This window comes from Schistocerca cancellata, chromosome 4, assembly GCF_023864275.1.
Source record: "Schistocerca cancellata isolate TAMUIC-IGC-003103 chromosome 4, iqSchCanc2.1, whole genome shotgun sequence".
NCBI classification, from domain to species: domain Eukaryota; kingdom Metazoa; phylum Arthropoda; class Insecta; order Orthoptera; family Acrididae; genus Schistocerca; species Schistocerca cancellata.
The window spans coordinates 762,598,346-762,623,320 of NC_064629.1; the positions used below are offsets into that span (position 1 = coordinate 762,598,346).

At 40.8% G+C, this 24,975-nt stretch overlaps 1 protein-coding gene across 1 annotated transcript in view; it reads left to right on the forward strand.

Moving 5' to 3' along the window:
* The window catches only part of LOC126184418 (craniofacial development protein 2-like), a 122,386-nt gene extending 98,105 nt beyond the window's left edge, over nucleotides 1-24,281 (forward strand). The window contains exon 2 of the mRNA XM_049926806.1: nucleotides 24,099-24,281. Coding sequence (XP_049782763.1) covers nucleotides 24,099-24,281 — 183 coding nt within the window. The remainder of the gene's footprint in view (nucleotides 1-24,098) is intronic.
* The last annotated feature ends 694 nt before the right edge of the window (nucleotides 24,282-24,975 follow it).

Sequence of the window (24,975 nt, forward strand, 5' to 3'; positions counted from 1 at the left end):
TTTAACACTGTGAAATCAACACGTATAAATGAAGATCACTTGCTCAATCCAGTCTTTTGTCTTTACGTCAGGACGTAAATACAGTATTACACCAACATGACGCAGAGATTCTTGTTTTACTAAAACTGTCGCATTAAGAACACGATACGGCTTTCAGAAAACACTACCAAAAACCGAAAAAATAAAGAAATTAGCAATGACGTCGTAGGTAAATGTTTATAGTAACATTAATGGCAGGTTGTAGTACAGCAACTAAAGTGAGTCGTATAATTTGCCTTAAACACTTTTGCGTACTTCTTCAAAGGGATAAAAGGCATAGACGGGAATCGCTTCACTTCTCGTTTGTCATTAAACATATGATGATTCCAGTGAGATATGTATCATTATAAGCATACAAATGATAAAAATGGTCAAAATGTGAAAAAATGTAAAAAACGTATAGAAACAAACCAAATAGTCTATACAGTGAAGGAGAGGATACGTTATTAATAAGATCAAGCCAAACACATAGGAAAAAAATTAAAAAAAGGAAAGATAACTGATTACATGCACATGGTCCTACCTGCATGCTCTTACGCTGAAAAATTACCCACGTCAGTGAAAGAGCAACTGAAGCTAATCTGAACGTGTGTCATTTTTGGCTATTTTTCCAAAAATTGAGGGCTGGCTCAAGATATGGGTTTGGTTCCAATTTCAGCACTGTTTGTCCGGAAATACTGTTGCTCTGAAGCAACGTTCAGAGCAGTTACTTCAAATAAGTGCAGGCACTAAAAATTCCGATTTTTTTTAAAGTGGTGGCACGTGAGATAACCTGTTTTTGCTTCCCATTTGGAGACTGTTTATCTGTGGACATTATTATTTTGGAGCAGCGTTCTTATATTTGTTTGCTTGCTTTCAAATTTATAGACGTGTTCTTCTGGAGTAACGTAGAGGAAGACAACAGAATTTTAAAGCAATATGAGAACTTCAAAAATCTTTTACATTTGAGGCTTAACTTTCCTGACGCAGTCAGGAGAGTTTCTTAGCCTTGCCTACATTCCATCCGCTTCACCCTGACCCGCTGCCAAAGCAACGTACAATGACTGGAAGCACTCGTAAGAAGATGTGGTGTTCACACGATACAATATACTGAAATTTAGGTACCAATCGAAACTGACTGGGCTGACAGTTTTTGTGGCAAATGAAAGTGAATATTGAAAGCATATTCGTCCGTGAAATGGAAGTAGAATATTTATCGCGACTGAGAAAAAACTTGGTATCATTTACATAAGAACTGAAGCTACATGCCAGATTATTCGGGCAAAACACAGAATGAAGTCAGAGCATAATCTTATAACTGTATCTAGTCACTGACCACCGAACCCAAGCCCAGAGGTAAACGAAAACTTCAAAGAAAACTCATCTCGCCAAACCGCATGTACTCAGTCATACCATAATGCATGCAGGTATCGTTAGAAATAATTGTACTTTCATAAGTGTTGGTCACAGTAAGACACTCTTGCTGAACATTTCTGTATACCTGTTCTCAAAGGTACCTACCTTTGATAGTTCCGGAGCCAACTCGTAAGTAAATATATTCAATATGATGGCAGGTAATGGACTAGATCTGTCAGAGGACGTTCATACTCAAATGTTATCAGTGATTTTATTGCGGTTGTATAAGAGGCAGCCCATTAGAGCGAGACCGTTAAAAAAGAGCATACTGTTTAATATTTCAGGAGGAAATTCCATAACAGTTACATCAATTATGCTGCTGTGAGACAAGACTGTCATAGCCAGTATGGAACAATGTTTGCCGTTGCCTATTGCATCGTGACTGTCCCAAGACGTGCTCCTCTTTGCTCAAAGCAAATCGATGGCCACCAAAGTCCTCCTTCAATCTGCCAAAACACGTAAATCACATGGGAAGAAATCGAGCTCTTTTGGAGGTTGAGCAAGGACTTGCAACGCAAATTGTGCACCGAACTCAAAACAAGCTTAGAAATATTTGGACGGGCATTTTGTGGCCATGGTTATTTAGACTACGCTGCAGAAGTTTCGTGGTCTGCCCTTACATTTCCTCCAGGCAGTCTGGAACTCAGCGATTTCCATACGTTCGGGTACGTGAGGAAAGATATTTGTGGTCATCATTTTGCTATGTAGGAATAGATACAGGCCTGGCACAAAAGTGATTACTTAGGCAAATCTGGGCAGATTTGCATTACGAGCCAAATTATAAATGAATAAACTAGTTAAAGCGCAAATATGGCAGTTTGAGGACGGGCAGAAGGACGTGTCGGTTTATTTGTGAAGAAAGTAATATTGAGGTAGTATTGTATTCAGTAATAGTGGGAACGTGTTACGTGGAGAAGACAATTGCAGTACCATGAAAATGGAAGAAGCTTAAGTGTGTAGAAACGTGTGAGACGATGAAGTTTCCAGTTATTTATCATAGCACCACCGTTTCAGTGGAAAAGCAAATTTTCAGAGAAGACACGATTTCTTCGAAATTGTCAACAGAGAAAAGAGGACAATAGATAAAGAGACATAAGACGTAAAATTGAAACTGAAGGTTCAGCAGAACGTCGTCTCGATAATCTTGTGTTTACTGCGTCGAAGACTCCAGACATCGAAAGTGAGAGAAGGGACTTCCCGACCTCACAAAACGAGAATATACGATGCACCAACGTGCACTGTGTACGAAATAGATGAACTCGTTATTTTAAGTATCGAAACAGGAGGTGACTGAAGTACAATTGTTATCAATGAACTTTCCGAACCAAGACGATTCACTGGAGGAACAGTGTGAATTAATAGCATTTTTGTGAATTAATTTATTCGTTTTCGATATGACCCATCGTCAAATTATCCTCCTCCCATGGACATACTATTTACTTTGGCTCCTGCGATATCCAGCTGCTGCAGGAGATTCGTCTCAGGTGAGGGAGCTACTACATTTCCCTACTGACAGCCATTATTTTCGACACATCAGTGGCTATTTACATTTGAGCTAAACAAATTGTAGCACACTACACGTAGAGATAAATGACAATGAAGAATAACGAAGCTAAGTTACCTCAGGACTAGAGCAATAAACACAAAATATATCCGACTTTTCACAAGGACGCATAATTTATACGTAGTCACTACTATTTAAATAAAGCAATGAACTCATGCTTCCGTGAAACCAAAATGTAAATAAATCATTACTTATTTCAACAGCTGACATAAGCAATTTCAGTATTTACGTTTGTTTTGTAAATTCTGTTTATTTTATCACTTCTCAGCTAATTGTATTATCAAAACTGAACTTAACTATCATGATTCCATACTCTACAGCCATATTGTTTCGATAAACATTTGAAGTCTCAGGTTTGAGTCTCACTGATCTTTTAATACAGCATGTTCAATAATTTTCGGTAATTCGTTTTAATTCATACATTCGTAACTCTCCTTATAAGAAATGAAGCAAACTGTGTTTACACAAATCACTTCATTCGTCGAAAGAGTTAAATTATTTATCCTTCTAAATACCTACATAAATAATATTACGATTCTACTATATCCGTACTTACTTTATGTGCTTATGTGTGCATATCCGTGTGTGGAATCAAGACATATGCTATAGCCAAGAGAAGAAGCGGTGCTACCCACGTGTAGGTTATTGTTCTGGTCTTCAGTGCAAAGACTGGTTTGATGTAACTCTTCATGCTACACCAACCTGCACAATACTCTTTATCTCCGAGTAATTGCTTTTACCTTCTATTTTCTGAATCTGCTTACTGTATTCAAATCTTCGTTTCCCTTTAATACTTTCAGAATAGGCTTCCTGACACCTCCCGAATGTTTATCCCAAGAGGGTGCCAACATCATTTAACCATACCAGCACATCAAGGTCGTTTTGGATGGTCTTAAAAGGCCAGATCAGTGAGTCATCGAGACTGTTGCCAATGCAACTACAGAAAATGCTGGTGCCCCTCTTGGGGAACCATTACACCTGTGGTACGGCTATGTATCACTAAGGCACTCACGTCCTCCCACCAGCAGCAAGGTTTATAGTTCGTTGGGGGGGGGGGGGCGGTTGGGAGGGGCTGCGGACGTGTTGGTCAGCCGAAAGTATTTGTGTAGTAATAAATAATTTTGGGGATACAGTAGCAGGTTTGTTGATGGCATTTCGTGATTGTTGATTGACAGTTATCTGTACTGAGAAATATTAAAGTGTGCTTCAATAGTACTAGAGCGAGTGTTCTTGTATTAATATTTTAATCCACGTTATGTGTTCCGACAGAGTGTTAATCTATAACACTTGTAATATAGTAAGGTGTGCACCATTTTTATTGTGCTGAGAAATGTCTGTACTCATTAGTGTTCACATTTACTGTTGACACCTTGTCAGCTTGTCTCTGAGTTTAGTCTTCTGAACATGTTTCTGCTTTAATACATACCAATTATTTGTGCCTCCTACGTAAGAAATTCCGTATTTGTCGTTTTGAGTTTGTGGTGGAATCAGAATATGATTAGTGAGAGCTGTAGAATGCGAACCAAGTAAAGGGTAAAATGATGTCCTACAACTCGACACGAGAAATTGATGACATAGTATCCTCCCACGGTTTAGCCAACGGCAGTTATCGATAAGCACTTGTTACGTAGAACAGACGACATTTTAATCCCGCATTCCAGCTGAAAGGAAAATTCATCAGGTTACTATGGCAACTTGTCGACACTGACTGAATCATAAGCAAAAAACACAAGTGAAAACGGTAATGCTAGCAAAATTCGGAAGTAGCTTATGAACCAGTGAGTGTTGTACCGAGTTGATGAGAGACGCGAAATTGGAGAAAATGAATTTGATGAACAGGCGCTGCAGAAGTTAAAATCCACGCCCTTGCTCACGGAGGTTCAACGAAATTTGCAATATGCAGCTTTCTCCGCAGATCTGATCGAAGACCCCTTGTTGTGCGACGAGTGGGAGGTGTGAACCAGAGACTTTGAAGATTGTGTTACAACCTGGACGGAGCTGGGGCTTAATAGATTAGCGCTGTGCGGCCTTGGTAAATGGGTCAGTGGCGCACTACAAACCGAGATCAGATGTATCTAGCTGATGGTGTGTCGGATACTCATGAGGCTTTTTTAGCCTAGGCGAAATTCCATCAACTTCACCCTCATCAGTTGCCGATGCATTCACTACATCGTACAAGGATGGGCAGAATTCGTGAAAAGGTGTTGAGTACACGCGATATACGGTACAGAAATGTAGGTAAAAATAGAAATTGACAGCGGTGATAATTTTTGTTGTAAATGTAAGTGTAAATCGAAAGAATAAACGTGTGGTAAGTGGAAGTAGTGTATTTATCGCAAGAGCCAACAAACTCAGATCTCGTTGAGATACAAATTGAAGCGGCATGCCAAAAAATTTAGGCAAGACTCGGTATCTATATCGGCAAAGTCTTATAACTGGATATATTTACTGCCCACCTGACACACGCCCAGATGTAACCGAAAATTTTAAAGCCAAACTCATCTCGGTAAAGTGTATGTTCCCCATTTATACTGCCCTGTTTGGAGAAGATTTTAATCATAGCTGTATCGTTAGGAATAATTAAACATTTATAAGTGTTGGTCATGGTAAGGCACATTGCTGAACGTTGCTAAAGGTCTTTTCTAAAAGTACCTAGTTAGCTCGGATACACACTCGTGATGGAGATTTATTCGATCCAACGGCAATAAACTGACTAGACCTGTATGAGGATATTTATACTCAGAGTCGTATCACTGGCCTTGAGGCGGTTATATAAGTGAGAGCCAGTGGGAACACGTTATACCAAGGACTGCTCCTCTACGTCAGAGGCTAATCGATGGCCACGAATGTCTTACTTCAGTACTTCAAAAACACGGAAATCATTTGGGAGAGATCGGGATCGAATGGCGAATATGTAAGGGTTTCTTGAGGAACATCTGCAGGATATTCAGCTTAACAATATGAAGATGAGCATAAGGTTGGGATGGTTATTTCGAGTGCACTGATCAAGTTTCTTGGTAAGACATTACACATACTCATTACTGCCCTAACTTCTGGCCTTCCGATTTCCATATTTTCTGGGCTCTGAAAAAAGATATTCGTGGCCGAAGATGTGCCCGAGACGTACATATACACCCCTGGATAGGATCGCGATTCCTTAGGTGCATCTGCATAAATTTTTGTTACGAGTCAAGCGATAACTGAGAAAGGTAATAAAAGCACCAAAGTGGCAGTTTAAGGACGTGTCTGTGTATCAGTGAATGAATGATAATTTTACAGAAATGAGGTAGTATTCTGTGTAGCATATAAATGGAATGTGTAACGTGGAGAAGAAAACTGCAGGACGGTGACCATGGAAGCACTGCGCCTGCCGAGACGGGTGAACCAAAGAAGTTTCCAGCTGATTATTGTAGCAGCATCGTTGCAGTGAAACAGCAAATATTCAGGGAAGACACAATTTCTTCGAAGTTATCGGAAGCAAATAAAACACATAAATAGAAAGCAGACGTAAGAGATACGTTTCAGCACTGAAGATGCAGCAGAACATTGGCTCCATAATTCTTTGTTTCTTGCGTCGAAGCTTCCGGACATCTAAAGTATGAGAAGGGACGAATCGATCTCACAAAACGAGTATGCACACTACAGCAACCGGAAAAGTGTACCAAAAAGATATACTCGTTATTGTAACGAAGGAAGCATTAGGTCGACTAGACTACAATTCTTATCAGCGATCTTTACAGCTCAAGACGATGCACAACAGCAACAGTATGAATTAATGGCATTTCTCTGAATTAATTTGTTCGTTTTCGATGCCAACTATCTTCAGCTTATCGTCCTCCCGTGGACATCTGATTTACTATGGTACCTGCGTTATTCCGCTGCTGCACGTGATTCTCTTCGACACATCAGTGGCTAATTACTTTCGAGCCAAACAGACTTCACGTAGAGCTAAATAACAATGAAGAAAACTGAATAAATCATTTCAGAACAATAACAATAAATTGAAATATATTCGATTTTTCACTCTGACGCTTGATATTCTCGCTGTCAGATGCTTTATCTCACTACTTAAATTAAGAAGTGAAATCGTGCTTACCTGAGAGCAAAATGTAAAATGTAAAATGAATCTTTGCTGTTTCTTTCCGCTGGCATAAGTAATTTGGAACTTTAAATATGATGTCATAAAATTCGTTTATTTAATCACTTCACATCAAATTGTATTATCAAAAGTGAACTTAACTAACATGGTTCCACTTTCTGCAGTCTTAAATTTTCGATAAATTTTTCATGTCGCAACTATCGTTCTGATCGTAATTTGAAATTATATTGCTCTATGTTTTTCAATAATTCGTATTAATTTATCAGTTCTTAACTTTCCTTATGGAAAATGAAGCGAATAATGTTGACGCAGAGTACTTCAGTCGTCGAAACAGAGATGTTATTTATTTATCTATCTAAATAGCTACCTAAGTACTAATACGATTCTGTATCTGTACCTGCTTTCTATGATTATGTGTAAAAATTGTTGCGTTATCAAGTCACATGCCATAGTCAAGAGCAGCAGGAAAGTTAGCCACGTCTAGGTAAGGCCAAACTGTTTGTTTGCTAACGAATTGTTCTGGCGAAACACTAGCGTGGTTGTTGGAGGCATTTTATTAGAGTTCATTGACAGTGTCGTATATCCAGTGATATTTAAGTGGGCTTCAGAAGTACTACAGCCAGTGTTCCAGTAATACCATACAATTGTAAGGTATTAAGATGAGCACCACTTTCGTTGTGTTGGGAACTGTCTGTTCTCAGTGGTGTTGAAGTTCATTGTTCACGTCTTGTCGGTTTCTCCGTAACTTCAGTTCTCTGAACATGATTCTGCTTTCGTACATAGTAATTACTGCTGCCTCCTACGTAAGCAATTCCATTATTTGTCGTTTTGAATTTGTGATGGAATTAGAAAAAGGATTCGTGAATGTGAGGTGTGAACCAAGTGCACTGTCAAATGTAGTCCTACTATTTCACACGGCAATTTAGTGACGTATTATTCTCCAAAGGTGAAGCCAACGACACTAATCGACAAGCACTTTTCATGTACGACGAACGACCTTTTATTACCGCATTCCATTTGAAAGTAAAGTTCAGCAGGTTCATCCAGCGACTTGCATGCAGACACCCATTTATAGGCAACAAACACAAGTACTGCAGATCTCTTCTCCATGTTACTAAATATAATTATTTACTTCATAGAATATTATCTCATTTCTGCAAATAACCACTTTGTTCCCTAACGAACTGACACGTCCATCTGCCATCTTTCAATTGCCATTGCACTGCCTCAACTGCCATACTCATTTTCCACTTGCCTTGTAATAAAAATTTGTGCAGATTGGCCTAACTAATCACGACGTCAGGAGCAAAACTACGGCCACGCATATCTTCCTTCAAGGGTCCAAAAATATGTAAATCGGGTGGGGAGATTTCGGGTCTTTATGGAGGATGTGTAAGGGTTTAGAAAGAACTTCTTCTTCGCAACTAATTGCCCGTCCGCATAGTGCTAAGCTATTTTTAATACTCTGCAGAAGTTTTGCTCGAAGTCCTTTCACACTCTCCATACGATCCAGATCCCTCCCTGTGTGATTTCCATGTTTTTGGAGGACTGAAGAAAGAATTTTGTGGGACTAATTTGCATTTCACAGCCGGCCGCGGTGGTCTAGCGGTTCTAGGCGCTCAGTCGGGAACCGCGGGACTGCTACGGTCGCGGGTACGAATCCTGCCTCGGGCATGGATGTGTGTGATGTCCTTAGGCTAGTTAGGTTTAATTAGTTCTAAGTTCTAGGCGACTGATTACCTCAGAAGTTAAGTAGCATAGTGCTCAGAGCCATGAACCATTTTTTGCTTTTCACAATGAGGAGTACGCCTTTCTACACTAATGATACTATAGGTACCCCAATCATATTTCCATAATGGCGTTGACAGTCTCCTCTTACATCAGGATACATGTTTTAAGAGTTATAGTAAAAACTCTTGAAATAAAAAAGAGATTACAAACAGTTTCCTCGGCAATCTCTCTGACAACCGCCTCAAAGTCACTGATACCATTTTGAGTGCGAACATCCTCAGTCAGTATATTGATTTACTGCCATTACATCCAATATATCTTCCTCACGAGTAGGCTTCCGAACTATCTACAAAATGGTTCAAATGGCTCTGAGCACTATGGGACTTAACTGCTGAGGTTATCAGTCCCCTAGAACTTAGAACTACTTAAACCTAACTAACCTAAGGCGATCACTCACATCCACGTCCAAGGCAGGATTCGAACCTACGACCGTAGCGGTCACGCGGTTCCAGACTGTAGCGCCTAGAACCGCTCGGCCACTCCGGCCTGCAACTATCTATACTGTGTACCTTCTAGGAAATGTGTTTAACAATTTTGAGCGTGGTGTCTTACCGTGACCAACTCTCACAAATGTTTAATAATTCCTATCCATATCTTTGCGATTAAAATCTTCTATAATCAAGACAGTGAGAATGAGGAACATGCATTCTTAATAGATTCTTAATATTTCCATCGCGAGTGGTCTTCCAAACTATCTAAAGTAGGTGCTTTTGAAAACGGCATTTAGCAATGTTTAGTGACGTGTCATCCCATGGCCAACACATACAAGTGTTCACTTATTAACATCGATATCAATACGTTTAAAACTTCAGTGGTAGCAATATGAATGGGCACCACACATTTTAGCAAGATGAGCTTTTATTTAAAGATTTCGGTTAAAGCTGGGCGTGAGACCGATGGTTAACAGATGGATCCAGGTATAAGATTACGGCCACACTTGATTATGAGTCTTTCCCATGTAATCTGGCCTGCAGTTTCAATTTCTATCTCAGCTGATCCGAGTCTCGTCTTTTGCGATAAGTGCACTTCTTCTATTTCCTACACACATATTCTTTCGATATTCACTTCCATTTACCACGAAAATTAACTGCCGTGATTTCGGGTTTAGCTAAGATTCTCTGCATTGTACTGTGTGAACTCCACATCTTTTTGGGAGCGCTTCCAGTCACTGTACGCTTTTGTGAATACCTCGGCAGCTGATCAGGGTGAAATGGGTATGAAGTCGCCTAGGCTAAAAAACCTTGTGAGTATTGTACACACCATCAGCTATATGACTCTGATCTCGGTTTGTAGGACGCAACTGACCAGTTTACGGAGGCCCTACAGTTTTGGAACCTACATCGCCAATCTAGTAACTCCCATCCCTGTCCAGCTTTTCACACAATCTTCGAAGGCTCTTGTTGACGCCGCCTACTCGATTCAGAACAGGGGGTCTGTGATCAGTTCTGTGGAGAATGTTGCACACTGTAAGCTTCGTTGAAATTCCATGAACAAGGGCGTGGATTAAGACTGAAGTGTTGGCAGAAGTGCCAACACCTTGTAGTTAGAGGGGGCCGAAATGCACGCGATAAGCTCACGCAGACTGGCGTGAGGTCTGGAACATTACAAGGTTATTAATGTAGCAAATTAAGTACATCGTTGAAGTAATACTTAACTTTATTCCATAATTGGAGAACATAGGTCTTGATTATACATAAGTGCAATCCCGTAATGGCGCCTTGCTAAGTCGTAGCAACAGACGTAGCTGAAGACTATGCTAACTATCGTCTCGGCAAATGAGAGCGTATTTGTCAGTGAACCATTGCTCGCTAAGTCGGCTATACAAATGGGGCGAGTGCTAGTACGTCTCTCTAGACCTGCCGTGTGGATGCGCTCGGTCTGCCATCACTGAAAGTGCCGAAACGCGGGTCCGTCGTATACTAGCGGACCGCGGCCGATTTAAAAGCTACCACCTAGCAAATGTGGTATCTGGCCGTGACACCACATTCCTCCCCGGGAAATCGGCGAACGGTTGTGTTATAAGGCTTCCGCCCGCCGTGGGGAGGACCCCATGTTGACGTATGCGACGAGGTGGGGAGCCTAACAATAGGCGAGTCTGTGCCACCCGCACCCGGCCATTCGGTCCGAGGGGAGCTAGGAAACGCCTTAAAACCTAGTCCAGGGTGGACGCCAACATGCGGTATATGCGCCCGTAGAGAGGCAGGAGTGGCCGAAGGGTCGACCTCCATCGGGTCGGAGCACCCGACTGGCGAAGACGACAGATGGTCCGGAGCGGGCAAGAGTTCAATGGCGGAGGACAACTGGTCACGGGAAGCGATCGACGGCGCGTGACCCAGGGAGGCGCCCGGCGGTTGCAGCGACGCGTCCACTGCGGGCTCCGCCAGCGGGAGAACAGGCGGCGGCGGCGGCGGCGCATCGCCATGGGGCAAAATGGAAGGCAGCGTCGGTAACACCTGGGGATCAGGCGAGCCAGTAGATGGGGCCCCAGGGCGCTGACCGGACGGCACCGTTGCTGAAAGCAGACGGGGAGCGGCAGAACCCAGGCGACGACAGAGGCGCAGCTGATTGAGATGCCGACGCACCTCACCAGAGGCCCCCAAAACCAGATACATTGCGCGGCCGAGGCAGCGAAGAATGCGCCCTGCGAGCCAACGCCGTGAACCTCGAAAGTTGCGATAGTATACAACGTCGCCTGGAGCAAAATCAGGTGGCTGCCGCTGCACAGGAACCTTATGCGGCGGATGTAGCAAAGACATCAAAGTTCGATAAGGACGACCATGGAGCAGCTCAGCCGGGGAGCGACCATCTCGAGGCTGAGAGCGATACGAGGACAAAAAGAGCAATAATGCGTCCTCCCGAGAATGCGACTCTTTCAACTTCAACATTTGTGACTTGAAAGTCCGGACCAAACGTTCAGCGGCACCGTTTGACGGCGGCGAAAACGGCGCGGACGTCAGATGTTCAATACCATTGGCCTTGCAGTATGACTGAAATTCGGCGGACATGAATCGTGGACGATTGTCGGAAACAATAGTCTGTGGAAGACCTTCAATGCAAAAGATAGCGGATAACGCTTTGATGGTGGCAGAAGACGTCGTGGAAGACATCCTGACAACAAAAGGAAAATTACTGAAAGAATCGACCACAACCAATCATCGAGCATTCCAGAAGGGACCAGCAAAATCGATGTGTAAGCGTTGCCAAGGAGAAGTGGCTTTCGGCCATGCAAAGAATTTCCGCGGTGGTGCGGATTGTTGTTCGGCACACGCCATTGAAGAAGAGCACATATTCGTAATCGCAGCATCGATTCCGAAACAAGTACAGTGCTGACGAGCAAGTTGTTTCGTGCAACGTGAACTGTTTCTGGGACAGAAGCACTTGCGACTTGACGGGATTTCCGTCGATGTCGACGCCCACTTTTTGTGGGACGAACACAGTCACTGTTAGAGAGAGAAGCACGAGACAGTCGCCCTTGTCGTCAGCAGGACAATAAACTTTTTGTAAATTTGGACTTTGACGGAAACGTGATACCATTCCAGCTCGATACCGGAGCTGCAGTATCTCTGATCAATCACGACACATACAATCAACTGGGCAAACGTCCGTTGCGTGCTGCCAGTGTTAAGCTCACTAGTTATTCAGGACAGCATATCCCTGTGTTAGGACAGTGCAGCCTTCTTGCAACATACAAGAGACGAACAAAACTTGTGTCATTTTACATACTTCGTTCTTCTTCTGCAGAGAACTTGTTTGGTTTAGATTTATTTCAGTTGTTTAAATAAAGGACGAGACGATAGTTAGATTAGCCTTCAGCTACGTCTGTTGCTACGACCTAGCAAGGCGCCATTACGGGATTGCACTTATGTATAATCAAGACCTATGTTCTCCAATTATGGAATAAAGTTAAGTATTACTTCAACGACGTACTTTATTTGCTATATTAATAACCTTGTAATGCTCCAGACCTCACGCCAGTCTGCGTGAGCTTATCGCGTGCATTTCGGCCTCCTCTAACTACAAGGTGTTGGCACTTCTGCCAACACTTCAAAGACTTCTGCAGCTATTGTAATATTCATGATTGTTTTTCAATTTCATCTTTTACTCGGCACAACACTCACTACTCCATAAACGACATGTGCGTTCTGCGCGGTAATCCGCTGTCTCTTGTGTCTGTTGCTTATGATTCCATCAGTGTTGGTCGCTTTATGAACCTCCTGAACATTAATGTGAGATGGAATCTGCGATTAAAATGACGTTCGTTGCACATGACATGCACTTGTCGATAACAACCGTTAGCTAAACTGTAGTAGCATACTATACCACTAAATTCCCGTGTGAAGTAATTGGACTTCATATCACAGTTCACTTTGTGCACACTCCACACCAAACACGAATCATATTCTGATTCCATCACAAACTCAAAAGAAGAATACGGAATGGCTTATGTAGGAATCAGCAGTAACTGCTTTGTACGAAGGCATGAACATATTCAGAGGAATAAACTCAGATTATTATCCGAAAAGGTGTGAGCAATGAATGTCAGCACCACTGCGTACAGACCGTTCTCGATACAACAGTGGTGCATAATTTAAAACTTAATAATGTACCATTCTGTTGAAATACATAACACTGATGAAATTATTAAAACCGGAATACTCGCTGTAGTACTACTGAAGCACACTTTAATATTACCAAATAGAGGTCACCTTCAGTGAAAGTTCACGGAATGCAACCACCAAACCAGCTACAATTTCACGAAAATATCTCAGTATTACACTAATACTTTCGCCTAACCTAAACGTGGCTAGCCTCCCTTCTACTCTTATGACATATGACTTGATTCGACACACGCATGTATACACACAATCACATAAAGTAGTTACAGATGTAGAATCGTATTAGTATTTATGTGACCATCTAGATAGATAAATTAATTACCTCTCTCGACGAATGAAGTGCATTGTATCACCACAGTTTGATTCATTTTCCATAACGTAACTAAGAAATGATCAATTAATTCGAATTACCGAAAAATAACAAGCAATCTGCTTTTAAATGACGATCATAATTAAACCTCCGACATGAAATATTTATCGAGAGTTTATGGCCGCAGAGTATTGAATCAGGGTAGTTAGTATCACTTTTGATAATGGAATTTGATGTGAAGTGATGGTTTTCGAAAAAGACGGTCATATGAAACCCAGCTCGCGCTATTCGTCCACGAGAGTCAGAGGGCCATAGACACGGGTTCACAGGTAGATGCCGTGTTTCTTGACTTCCGCAAGGCGTTCGATACAGTTCCCCACAGTCGTTTAATGAACAAAGTAAGAGCATATGGACTATCAGACCAATTGTGTGATTGGATTGAGGAGTTCCTAGATAACAGGACGCAGCATGTTATTCTCAATGGACAGAAGTCTTCCGAAGTAAGAGTGATTTCAGGTGTGCCGCAGGGGAGTGTCATAGGACCGTTGCAATTCACAATATACATAAATGACCTGGTGGATGACATCGGAAGTTCACTGAGGCTTTTTGCAGATGATGCTGTGGTGTACCGAGAGGTTGTAACAATGGAAAATTGTACTGACATGCAGGAGGATCTGCAGCGAATTGACACATGGTGTAGGGAATGGCAATTGAATCTCAATGTAGACAAGTGTAATGTGCTGCGAATATACAGAAAGATAGATCCTTTATCATTTAGCTACAAAATAGCAGGTCAGCAACTGGAAGCAGTTAATACCATAAATTATCTGGGAGTACGCATTAGGAGTGATTTAAAATGGAATGATCATATAATGTTGATCGTCGGTAAAGCAGACGCCAGACTGAGATTCATTGGAAGAATCCTAAGGAAATGCAATCCGAAAACAAAGGAAGTAGGTTACAGTACGCATGTTCGCCTACTGCTTGAATACTGCCCAGCAGTGTGGGATCCGTATCAGATAGGGTTGATAGAAGAGATAGAGAAGATCCAACGGAGAGCAGCGCGCTTCGTTACAGGATCATTTATTAATCGCGAAAGCGTTACGGAGATGATAGATAAACTCCAGTGGAAGACTCTGCAGGAGAGACGCTCAGTAGCTCGGTACGGGCTTTTATTGAAGTTTCGAGAACATACCTTCACCGAAGAGTCAAGCAGTATATTGCTCCCTCCTACGTATATCTCGCGAAGAGACCATGAGGATAAAATCAGAGAGATTAGAGCCCACACAGAGGCATACCGACAATCCTTCTTTCCACGAACAATACGAGACTGGAATAGAAGGGAGAACCGATAGAGGTACTGAAGGTACCCTCCTCCACACACCGTCAGGTGGCTTGCGGAGTATGGATGTAGATGTAGATGTAGAATTTTGCAAAACAAACTTAAATTTCCAAATTGATTGTGGCAGTTGATGGTAATAGTAACGACTTCATTTTACATTTTTCTTTCAGGACAGTATCATTCCACTGCTTGACTTAACTAGTATAATAAAGCATTCGCCTGTGACAAAATTATGCATCCTTATGAGAAATCGAATCTATTCCCATTTATTGTTTTTGTTCTCAAATAACTTACTCACTTTCATTATTCGCCAGTGTCATTTATCTCTACGTGAAGTCAGCTAAATAATGTTTCCTCGAATGTAAATAGCTACTGATGCGCAGAAGTAATGGCTTCCAGTAGGGAAATGTAGTTGCTCCCTCACCTTAGATGTATCTTCTGTAGCAGCTGAATATCTTAGGAGGCATAATAAATCAGGTGTCCTCGGGAGGACAACAAGTTAGCGATGGTTCGCATCTAAATCGGGTAAATTAATTCACAAAATAGGCTTTTGGGGAAGTTGCGTGCTTGTGGATTATCGTCTCAGTAACTTTGTAACTAAAAGTCTAAGAAGCCGAACGTGCTTAGGTAATTGGACGGGCCACAGGTGGCGGATACTGAACGTTCCATCACATATGGCGGACACCTGCGCAAACTGAATAAGCAGTCCCGGACCAAAACAAAACAAATTCAAATTCACTTTGCATCTGCCTTGTAGCAAGCGGAAAAGTGGTCAGCGTAACAACTACGTTCTTTGCAACGCTTTACATACAAACACATCTGCAATCAAGTGTACTTCATAAATTGTGTGATACATCAAAAGAACACAAGATTAAAATTTTGTCATTTCACGAGTGACGGACTATAACTTCATGAATTTCGGCAGTTATTGTCTTTTTAAAGGTAAAACTGATAAAAGAATACTTAATAATAGACCACACACGGGAGTCGATTCTAATGTCTCCAAAAATATATTAAATTTAAGAACAAAGGTAAAACCCATTAATAATAGACGTACAACAAATTCTATTAAATGCATAAATAAAGCCACAAATTAATGCCCATATGCCAGTCAATGATGATAACAGTACAAAAATTGAAGTTAATGAAGCTTGATAACAGTTAGAAAACATCACCTCGAACATTCCTTCAGACCTTCATGAAGTTTGATAACCGTTAGAAAGCATCCCCGTGAATATTCCCTCTAACCAAGTTAAAATTTTAATGGGTGATTTTAATGTTCAATTAAGTAAAGAGAAAAAAATACAAGAACAAAATGGATGGAATTTCTTGCGCATAAATGGACAAACCAAACTGGCCAGAGACTTGTTGAAACGTACAAAGACTTTAATTTTAAAACATGTCAATACATTTACGTAAGAACCCTTCTAAACAAATAACTTGGCGTGCACCCATTACATTTATTGGGAAATTTCATATCGATCATGTAGCATTTTCGTACCCTAACCACAAAGAAATTTTAAATCGCGCGAGTTAGGAAAGGAACTAATATTGATTCGGACCGTTATTTCACGGGAATCAAAGTAAAACTTCAACCTAAAAATTCCTTCCAAGGAAACACTATCCCTAAATTTAAAGCTGCTAAAGTAACCCCAACTCTAACAAGTGACGGAAACAATCCAACAATTGGCAAAGCCTAAAAGAAAAGTTCATCAAACAGCAAAAAATTCAATTCCGCTTCGAAATATACAAAAACTCCCTTGGTGGAATACGGATTGTGAAACAACAGTTACGTCTAGGCGAGAGGCATTCAGAAATTAGAACAGTAACAAAACTAAAAATACGTTAAACACCTTTCTAACTGCGACAAAAGAAATATCTTAATTAATCCGACAGAATGAAAGAAACTGCGAAAATGGTTTAACTTTTAGAAAAATGAAAGAGTCTTCCAAAAGAACACTAAAACAAACTTTAATAAAACATTCAAACAAAAATAAACTGTTACCTACGTCAAAGTCCTTGCTTCAAAAATAAAAATGGCAGTTTGATTTTCAACAAGCAGGATAATTGCATAAAAAAGGGAATAGAACTTATGCTAATAATTATTGAAGAATCTCTCTTCTTCCGGTTACATGCAAAATTCTCTCGCAGTGTTTAGGTGATCGAGCCCAAGAAACGTTACGATCTAAAATTGGTAAATACCAAGCAGGCTTTAGACAAAACAGATCCTGTCCGGAACAAATTCTTCATTAAAACTAATCCTAATTCACCAAATTATTTCTACTATCAATACTGTGTGTACATGCGTTGGTTTCAAAAAGGCCTAAGACCCAATTAATCGTGAATCTCTTTTACAAATTTTGAAGGAACATGGGGTAGATAATAAAACTCGAACACTGATCAAGTAAACGTTAACCGACACTAGATCTAAAGTTTAATTCGTGGGAGAAAAAGACTAGCGTAGGACAGAGAGTGTTGGAAAAGGTAATTACAGAATGGCGAGAGCAAAAGACGAGTCAAAATACAGATCATACAATCAGTTTAGGTAGTAGTAATACTTGCAAGATTGCATAGCCTTTGCTGATGATATGGACATTTTAAAACTAGGGATATTACCACAGCCCAAAAACAAATTGAAATTCTTAGAGAAGTTGCGAAAAAAAAAAACATTCGAAAAACGGTATATATGAAATGCAACAAACAAGCACCAAAGTTTTTAAACACGAAATATGGAAAAGTTAAAAGGGTCTCTCAGTTTAAAACATTTGGGGAAATTAAAAATGACACTTCATTCAGCTTAACACAAAATAATTATAATAAAATGTCACTTTCTAAATTCAGTTCACTTAGGTATTACAGCACTCTAATCAGACCACAATGTCTTTATTGAGCATAAACTTCAATTTTAAATAGAAAGATAGATATTGAAGAAATTCAAAAGAAAGAATGAGAGATTATTAGGAAAATATGAGGCCCCCAACATTACTGATGGAGAAACTTATAGGCTGAGAAGGAAATAGAAGCATACAGAGACATACATGGTGACATGAGAAAAGGAAGACTTATATTTTTTGGGCACATGAAAAGAGTGGCACCCACTAGGTGGACAAAATAAATAGCAAAATTCTACGAACACAGGAGTAAGGCAAAAACTGAGCCAATTAAATGCATCGCTGTGGTTAAGGAGTATCTTAAAGTAGCCGGTATAACTCAGGCGCACGTTGTGGATAGAAAACATTCAGACAAACGATATTTGATTAGAATATTGATCAGAGGGAAATTAGAAAACGGCCCGGTACACAGGGGTCTGATGAAAGAAAGACTTCAATCTGAAAGGATCAAACTAACTTGAACACAAAGGAAGTCAGCCATGAAATGCGACTTACATTGATTGCATCTCGCATGACCCTATTGGGCCCGTACGTGAATATTACTAATAACATTATGTGACCTAGGAACTACAATTACGAACAATTTCAATTGAGAAGAACACACAGAAAATGTTGAGGCTAAGGCAATCCAATGACTGCGTTTTATTGGCAGAACGCTTAGAAAATTTAACGGAACTACTATAGATACTGGCCACACTACGGTTGGCCGTCCGCTTTTGGGGTTCTGCTGCGTGGTGTGGGATCCTTAGGAGATAGGATCAATGGAGTGCATCTAGAAAGTTTAAACAATAGAAGCGTGTTTTGCATTATCGAGAAATAGGGGAGAGAGTGTCAGAGATGATAGAGGATATCGAATTGACACCATTAAAACAAAGGCGTTTTTCGTTAAAAGGGAATAGTATCACGAAATTTCAATCTACAACTTTCTCCCCAAGTGTGAAGATATTGTTTTGACGCCGACCAACATAGGGAGAAACGGTCAACATAATAAAATTAGGGAAATCAGAACTAAGTACTCGTTTCTTCCGCGCGCTGTACGGGAGTGGAATAATAGAGAATTATTGTGAAGGATCTTCGATGAACCGTCTTCCAGGCGCATAAGTGTGATTTGCAGAGTATCCATAAAGATGCAGATCTAGAAAAATGCTATTGGCTCACACTTTAGCTCTTGTGCATCGGCTTGCTTTGTAAAGTTCGCTAGCCGGCCGCGGTGGTCTAGTGGTTCTGGCGCTGCAGTCCGGAACTGCGGGACTGCTACGGTCGCAGGTTCGAATCCTGCCTCGGGCATGGGTGTGTGTGATGTCCTTAGGTTAGTTAGGTTTAAGTAGTTCTAAGTTCTAGGGGACTTATGACCTAAGATGTTGAGTCCCATAGTGCTCAGAGCCATTTTTTTGTAAAGTTCGCTAAAAGAATTGTACTCCAGTCAACCGCCGGGTTACATTGTTAATATAAGGTCTTTATCTGTTTCGTACACAGTTGTTGTTGGTACGGCGTATATTCTCGTTTTGTGATGAAGATTGGCCCCTTGTCACACTGTGGACTTCTGGCACCTTCGAAGCAGGACACAGAACATCATCGGGATGATGATCTGCTGAATCTGCAGTTCTTGAATCTAGTCTCTTACACAAAATAATTCAGTACTACATAAATACTTTCCCATAACCCGCACTCGTCTAGCCTCCCTTCTGCTTCTGTCTATGACATTTGACTTGATTCTACAGACGCATATACACACATAATCACAAAAAGCAGATACAAATACAGAATCGTGGTAGTAAACATGTAACTACAATGGTATCAAAAATTAACGTAACAAACCGCTATTTGCGTCTAGTTCAGGATATAATCAAACAATCTGGCAACTGATGTCCGTATAATCGTATTCTGCTCGGAAGTTTGGATTTCAGTCAACGGAAAACCACGCCAGCGAAAGTGCCAGGGCACCTATCAAGTGAGTAGTGTTTACCGGGTAGTCCTACATCCACAATTGCTGTATACACGGTCACAGACGGTCCAGTGTGGAACAGAGAAGTCGCGTACCACACTCTCTACAGTGGAGGATCATAGAAAGAAGGGAAGCAGAACAGTCGCCAACTCGTGTGGAAAGATGAGTTAACGTATACCGTTCTGTTGTTTCTCGAATGTGGCGATAGATTGCAGAGACCGAAGCTATATCATGAAGAACAGGGCAGAGCCGGCCATGTGTGACATCAGAAAGACAGGACCATTACTTGACTGTAAGGGCACTACGGTACAGCCTTAGTGCTGCGCAGTAACTGGCATCTGCCCTCGCAGCATCCACTGGACGTGTTGTATCGAGGCAAACGGTGTAGAGAAGGCTTCGACAGCTCTTGTTGTGGTCTCCAGTCCAGAGACTGGTTTGATTCAGCACTCCTGGCTACTCTATCCTCTGCAAGCTTCTTCATCTCCCAGTACCTACTGCAACCTACATCCTGCTGAATCTGCTTAGTATATTCATCTCTTGGTCTCCCTCTAACAATTTTTAGCCTCCACTTTGCCCTCCAGTACTAAATTGGTGATCCCTTGACGCCTCAGAACATGTCCTACCAACCGATCCCATCTTCTAGTCAAGTTGTGCCGCAAATTTCTCTTCTCCCCAATTCTCTTCAATACCTCCTCATTAGTTATGTGATCTACCCATCTAATCTTCAGCATTCTTCTGTAGCACCACATTTCGAGAGCTTCTATTGTCTTCTTGTCCTAACTATTTATCGACCATGTTTCACTTCCATAAATGTCTACACGCCGTACAAATACTTTTAGAAAGGACTTCCTGACACTTAAATCTATACCCGATGTTCACAAATTTCTCTTCCTCAGAAACGCTTTCCTTGCCATTGCCAGTCTAAATTTTATATCCTCTCTACTTCGACCATCATTAGTTATTTTGCTCCCCAAATAGCAAAACTCATTTATTACTTTAAGTTTCCCGGTTCCTAATCTAATTCCCTCGGCATCACACGAGTTAACTCGACTACATTCCATTATATTCGTTTTGCTTTTGTTGATGTTCGTCTTATATCCTCCTTTGAAGACACTGTCCATTCCGTTCAACTGCTCTTCCAGATCTTTTGCTGTCTCTGACAGAATTACAATGTCATCGGCGAACGTCAAAGTTTTTATTTCTCCTCCAGGGATTTTAATTCCTACTCCGAATTTTTCTTTTGTTTCCTTTACTGCTTGCTCAATATACAGATTGAATAATATCGGGGAGAGGCTACAACCCTGTCTCACTCCCATCCCAACCACTGCTTCCCTCTGATGTCCCTCTACTCTTATAACTGCTCAAATGGTTCAAATGGCTCCGAGCTCTATGGGACTTAACATCTGGGGTCATCAGTCCCCTATAAATTAGAACTACTTAAACCTAACTAACCTAAGGACATCACACACATCCATGCCCGAGGCAGGATTCGAACCTGCGACCGTGGCGGTCGCGCGACTTATAGCTGCCACCTGGTTTCTGTACAAATTGTAAATAACCTTTCGCTCCCTGTATTTTATCGCTGCCAGCTTCAGAATTTGAAAGAGACTACTTCTGCCAACATTGTCATACCGAATCCTAACTGATCTTCCCCGAGGACGGCTTCTACCAGTTTTTCCATTCGTCTGTAAATAATTCCTTTTAGTATTTTGCAGCAGTGTCTTATTAAACTGATAGTTCGGTAATTTTCACATCTGTCAACACTTGCTTTCTTTGTGATTGGAATTATTATATTCTTCCTGAAGTCTGAGGGTATTTCGCCTATCTCATACATCTTGCTCAACAGATGGTAGAGTTTTGTCATGGCTGGCTCTCTCAAGGCTATCAGTAGTTCTAATGGAATGTTGTGTACTCCTGGGGCCTTGTTTCGACTTATGTCTTTCAGTGCTCTGCCAAAATCTTCACTCAGAATCATATTTCCCATTCCATCTTCGTCTACATTCTCTCCCATTTCTATAATGTTGTCCTCAAGTTCATCGCCCTTGTATAGACTCAATCTTTCGGCTTTTCCTTCTTTGCTTAAAAATATGTTTCCATCTGAGCTCTTGATATTCATACAAGTGGTTCTCTTTTCTCCAAAGGTCTCTTTAATTTTACTGTAGGCAGTATCCATCTTACCCCTAATGATATATGCTTCTACAGCCTTACATTTGTCCTCTAGCCATGCCTGCTTAGCCATTTTGCACTTCCTGTGGATCTCTGTTTTAAGACGTTTGTATTCCTTTTTTCCTGCTTCATTTACTGCATTTTTATATTTTCTCCTTTCATCGATTAAATTCAATGTATCCTCTCTTACCCAAGGATTTCTACTAGCCCTAGTCTTTTTACCTACTTAATCCTCTGCTGCCTTCACTATTTCATGTCTCAAAGTTACTCATTCTTCTTCTACTGTATTTCTTGCCCCCATACTTGTCCATCGTTCCCTAATGCTCTCTCTGAAACTCTCTACAACCTCCGGTTCTGTCAGTTTATCCAGATCCCATCTCCTTAAATTCCCAATTTTTTGCAGTTTCTTCAGTTTTAATCTGCAGTTCATGACTAATAGATTGTGGTCGGAGTCCACACCCGCACCAGGAAATGTCTTACAATTTAAACTTGGTTCCTAAATATCTCTCTTACCGTTATATAATGTATCTGAACACTTCCAGTATCTCCAGGCACTGGAAAAATGTAGATTACTGGGATTAAACGCTCCAATTCATACGCAGATATTTAAAAAAAATGTAAATGAAAAACCCCTAAACCGCCAAGCATTGTCATCGTAAATTCGAAGGCTGTATTTTCTTAGTAAGGAAGAAATAGCCTACACAACAAAATATGAACCTCTAATTCGGAAGGTAGTACTGAAAAGCAACATTAATCTTGAAAAGTGGTTAAAATTTCAGAGCGAAAGGGCCACATATCTTAGTAAGTATACTGCGTCAGAATTGTTGACTTCTTTGGGAGAGTCAAATGGATCAAATGGCTCTGAGCACTACGGGACTTAACATCTGTGGTCATCAGTCCCCTAGAACTTAGAACTACTTAAACCTAACTAACCAAAGGACATCACACACATCCATGCCCGAGGCACGATTCGGACCTGCGGCCGTAGCAGTCGCGCGGTTCCGGACTGAAGCGCCTAGAACCGCATGGCCAATTCGGTCGGCTTGGAAGAGTCTTTAGATTTTCAAGATGAAACAATTCTCCCTGACAAATATTTTTCATTAATGGCAGACGAATGTACAAATGTTTCCAACCAAAGTGAACTGTCTTTAGTAGTTCGATACGTTGCACATTTTCCGTCGTTTGAAGTGAAGGAAACGTTTTTATGTCTCGTTGAGTTGAAAAGCACTACAGCTGAATCCATATTTACAGCAACTGATACTGAACTAAAGAAAAGAAAACTTTATTGCGACAGATTATTATCTGGTTCTTTCGATGGTGCTGTTAATTTTAGTGGTTCTGTCTCAGGAGTCCGCACTCGGTTGTCAGAGAGGAAGGGCCATAAGCTGCCATACATTCACTGTAGGGCACATGTTTTGTCAATTGCTGCCACCAACTCTAGGAATAACCACCCCATTATAAAACGCACATTACATGTTGGTAAAGACATTTACAAACTTTTACATGGTTCTTCCAAACGAGAAAATGTTTGCATGAAATTCAGTGTGCTTTAGAGCAACCTGTTTTAAAAATACCCGAAGCTGTTGACATCCGATGGTTAAGTACCTATCGCACAGTTCATGCTATTTTCCTAACCTACAAGTCCGTTATAATGGCACGTGAACATATACACAAGGACGGCGCGGATTTAACAAGTTTAGCAGCAGGAATCTTGTTAGAAATGAATTCCAATTTCATTGGAGGTTTAGTGATTTTAGACGATACGCTAAATGAAGTCTCAATCTTATGTAAAGTTTTGGAGAGACAATCACTTAAAATTACGCAAATCCGTCTACTTGTTTCTGGAAGTCTGGAGCATTTAAGACACATCGACTGTCTTTGTGACAGCGATGGACATAGTGCACAAACTGAAACTCTTAATAAAATTAAAAATACTGCAGGAGAACGCAACAGAAGTTAAAGGTGCGCTATTCACGATCGTGGAGGAGCAGATTAAAGCTATGAAAAGTGCAAGGAAGTTTGTTAAAAGTATGGTTGATGACATTGAGCAACAGTTTGATGAAGAGGAAATAAAAGTGATAGAACTAAGTGCATATTTTGAAAGTTTTAAAAAATCTCTATAGTTTATTGATAATGATTGTAAAGAACTGTACTTGATTTTGGGACTTAAAAACGTCGACGCTGTTATTGCAGACATGCATTCTTTTAGGTACGTTATTAGTAATAAATTAGACGATACGTCTTCTGATGTTGCTTCTTTCAAACTGATAGCCGACATCGGCTGCGAAGCACTACGGACACTGCGAAGCACTACGGACAGGGGAGAGTACTATGCACTCCCGTTTCGACTTGCAGTGTGGAAAGGTCATTTAGTACAATGAACAGGGTGATGACAAAATCAAGGAATACGATGGGTCAGGAAAAGTTCAAAGCTTGTCTAAAGATTTCAACTGAAGGGGACAGCGAGCCAACAGAAAGTTTTATTGATGACGTCATCAAGAGATATTCTGTAAAAAAGACTCGACGTATTAGTTTGATGTAAGTGAGTATTTTTGTGCAATAAAATTATTTTATTATTTAATATAATTAACTTAAGCTTAGCCCAACAGCTTAGTACTTAAGCTACATATTATTTAATTATATATTAGTTATTCATGAAAAATGGTAAATATTAATAGCTTTGCTACGTCGTTAGAAACTATCACTTAAATTTTAAGCCTATATCTTTGTGCTTCCCCCAACCCCCATACCCATCGTCAAGCTAAATATCCCCTCCGCGGATAAGTGTCTGTATTCATCACTGCTCAGTATACTGCC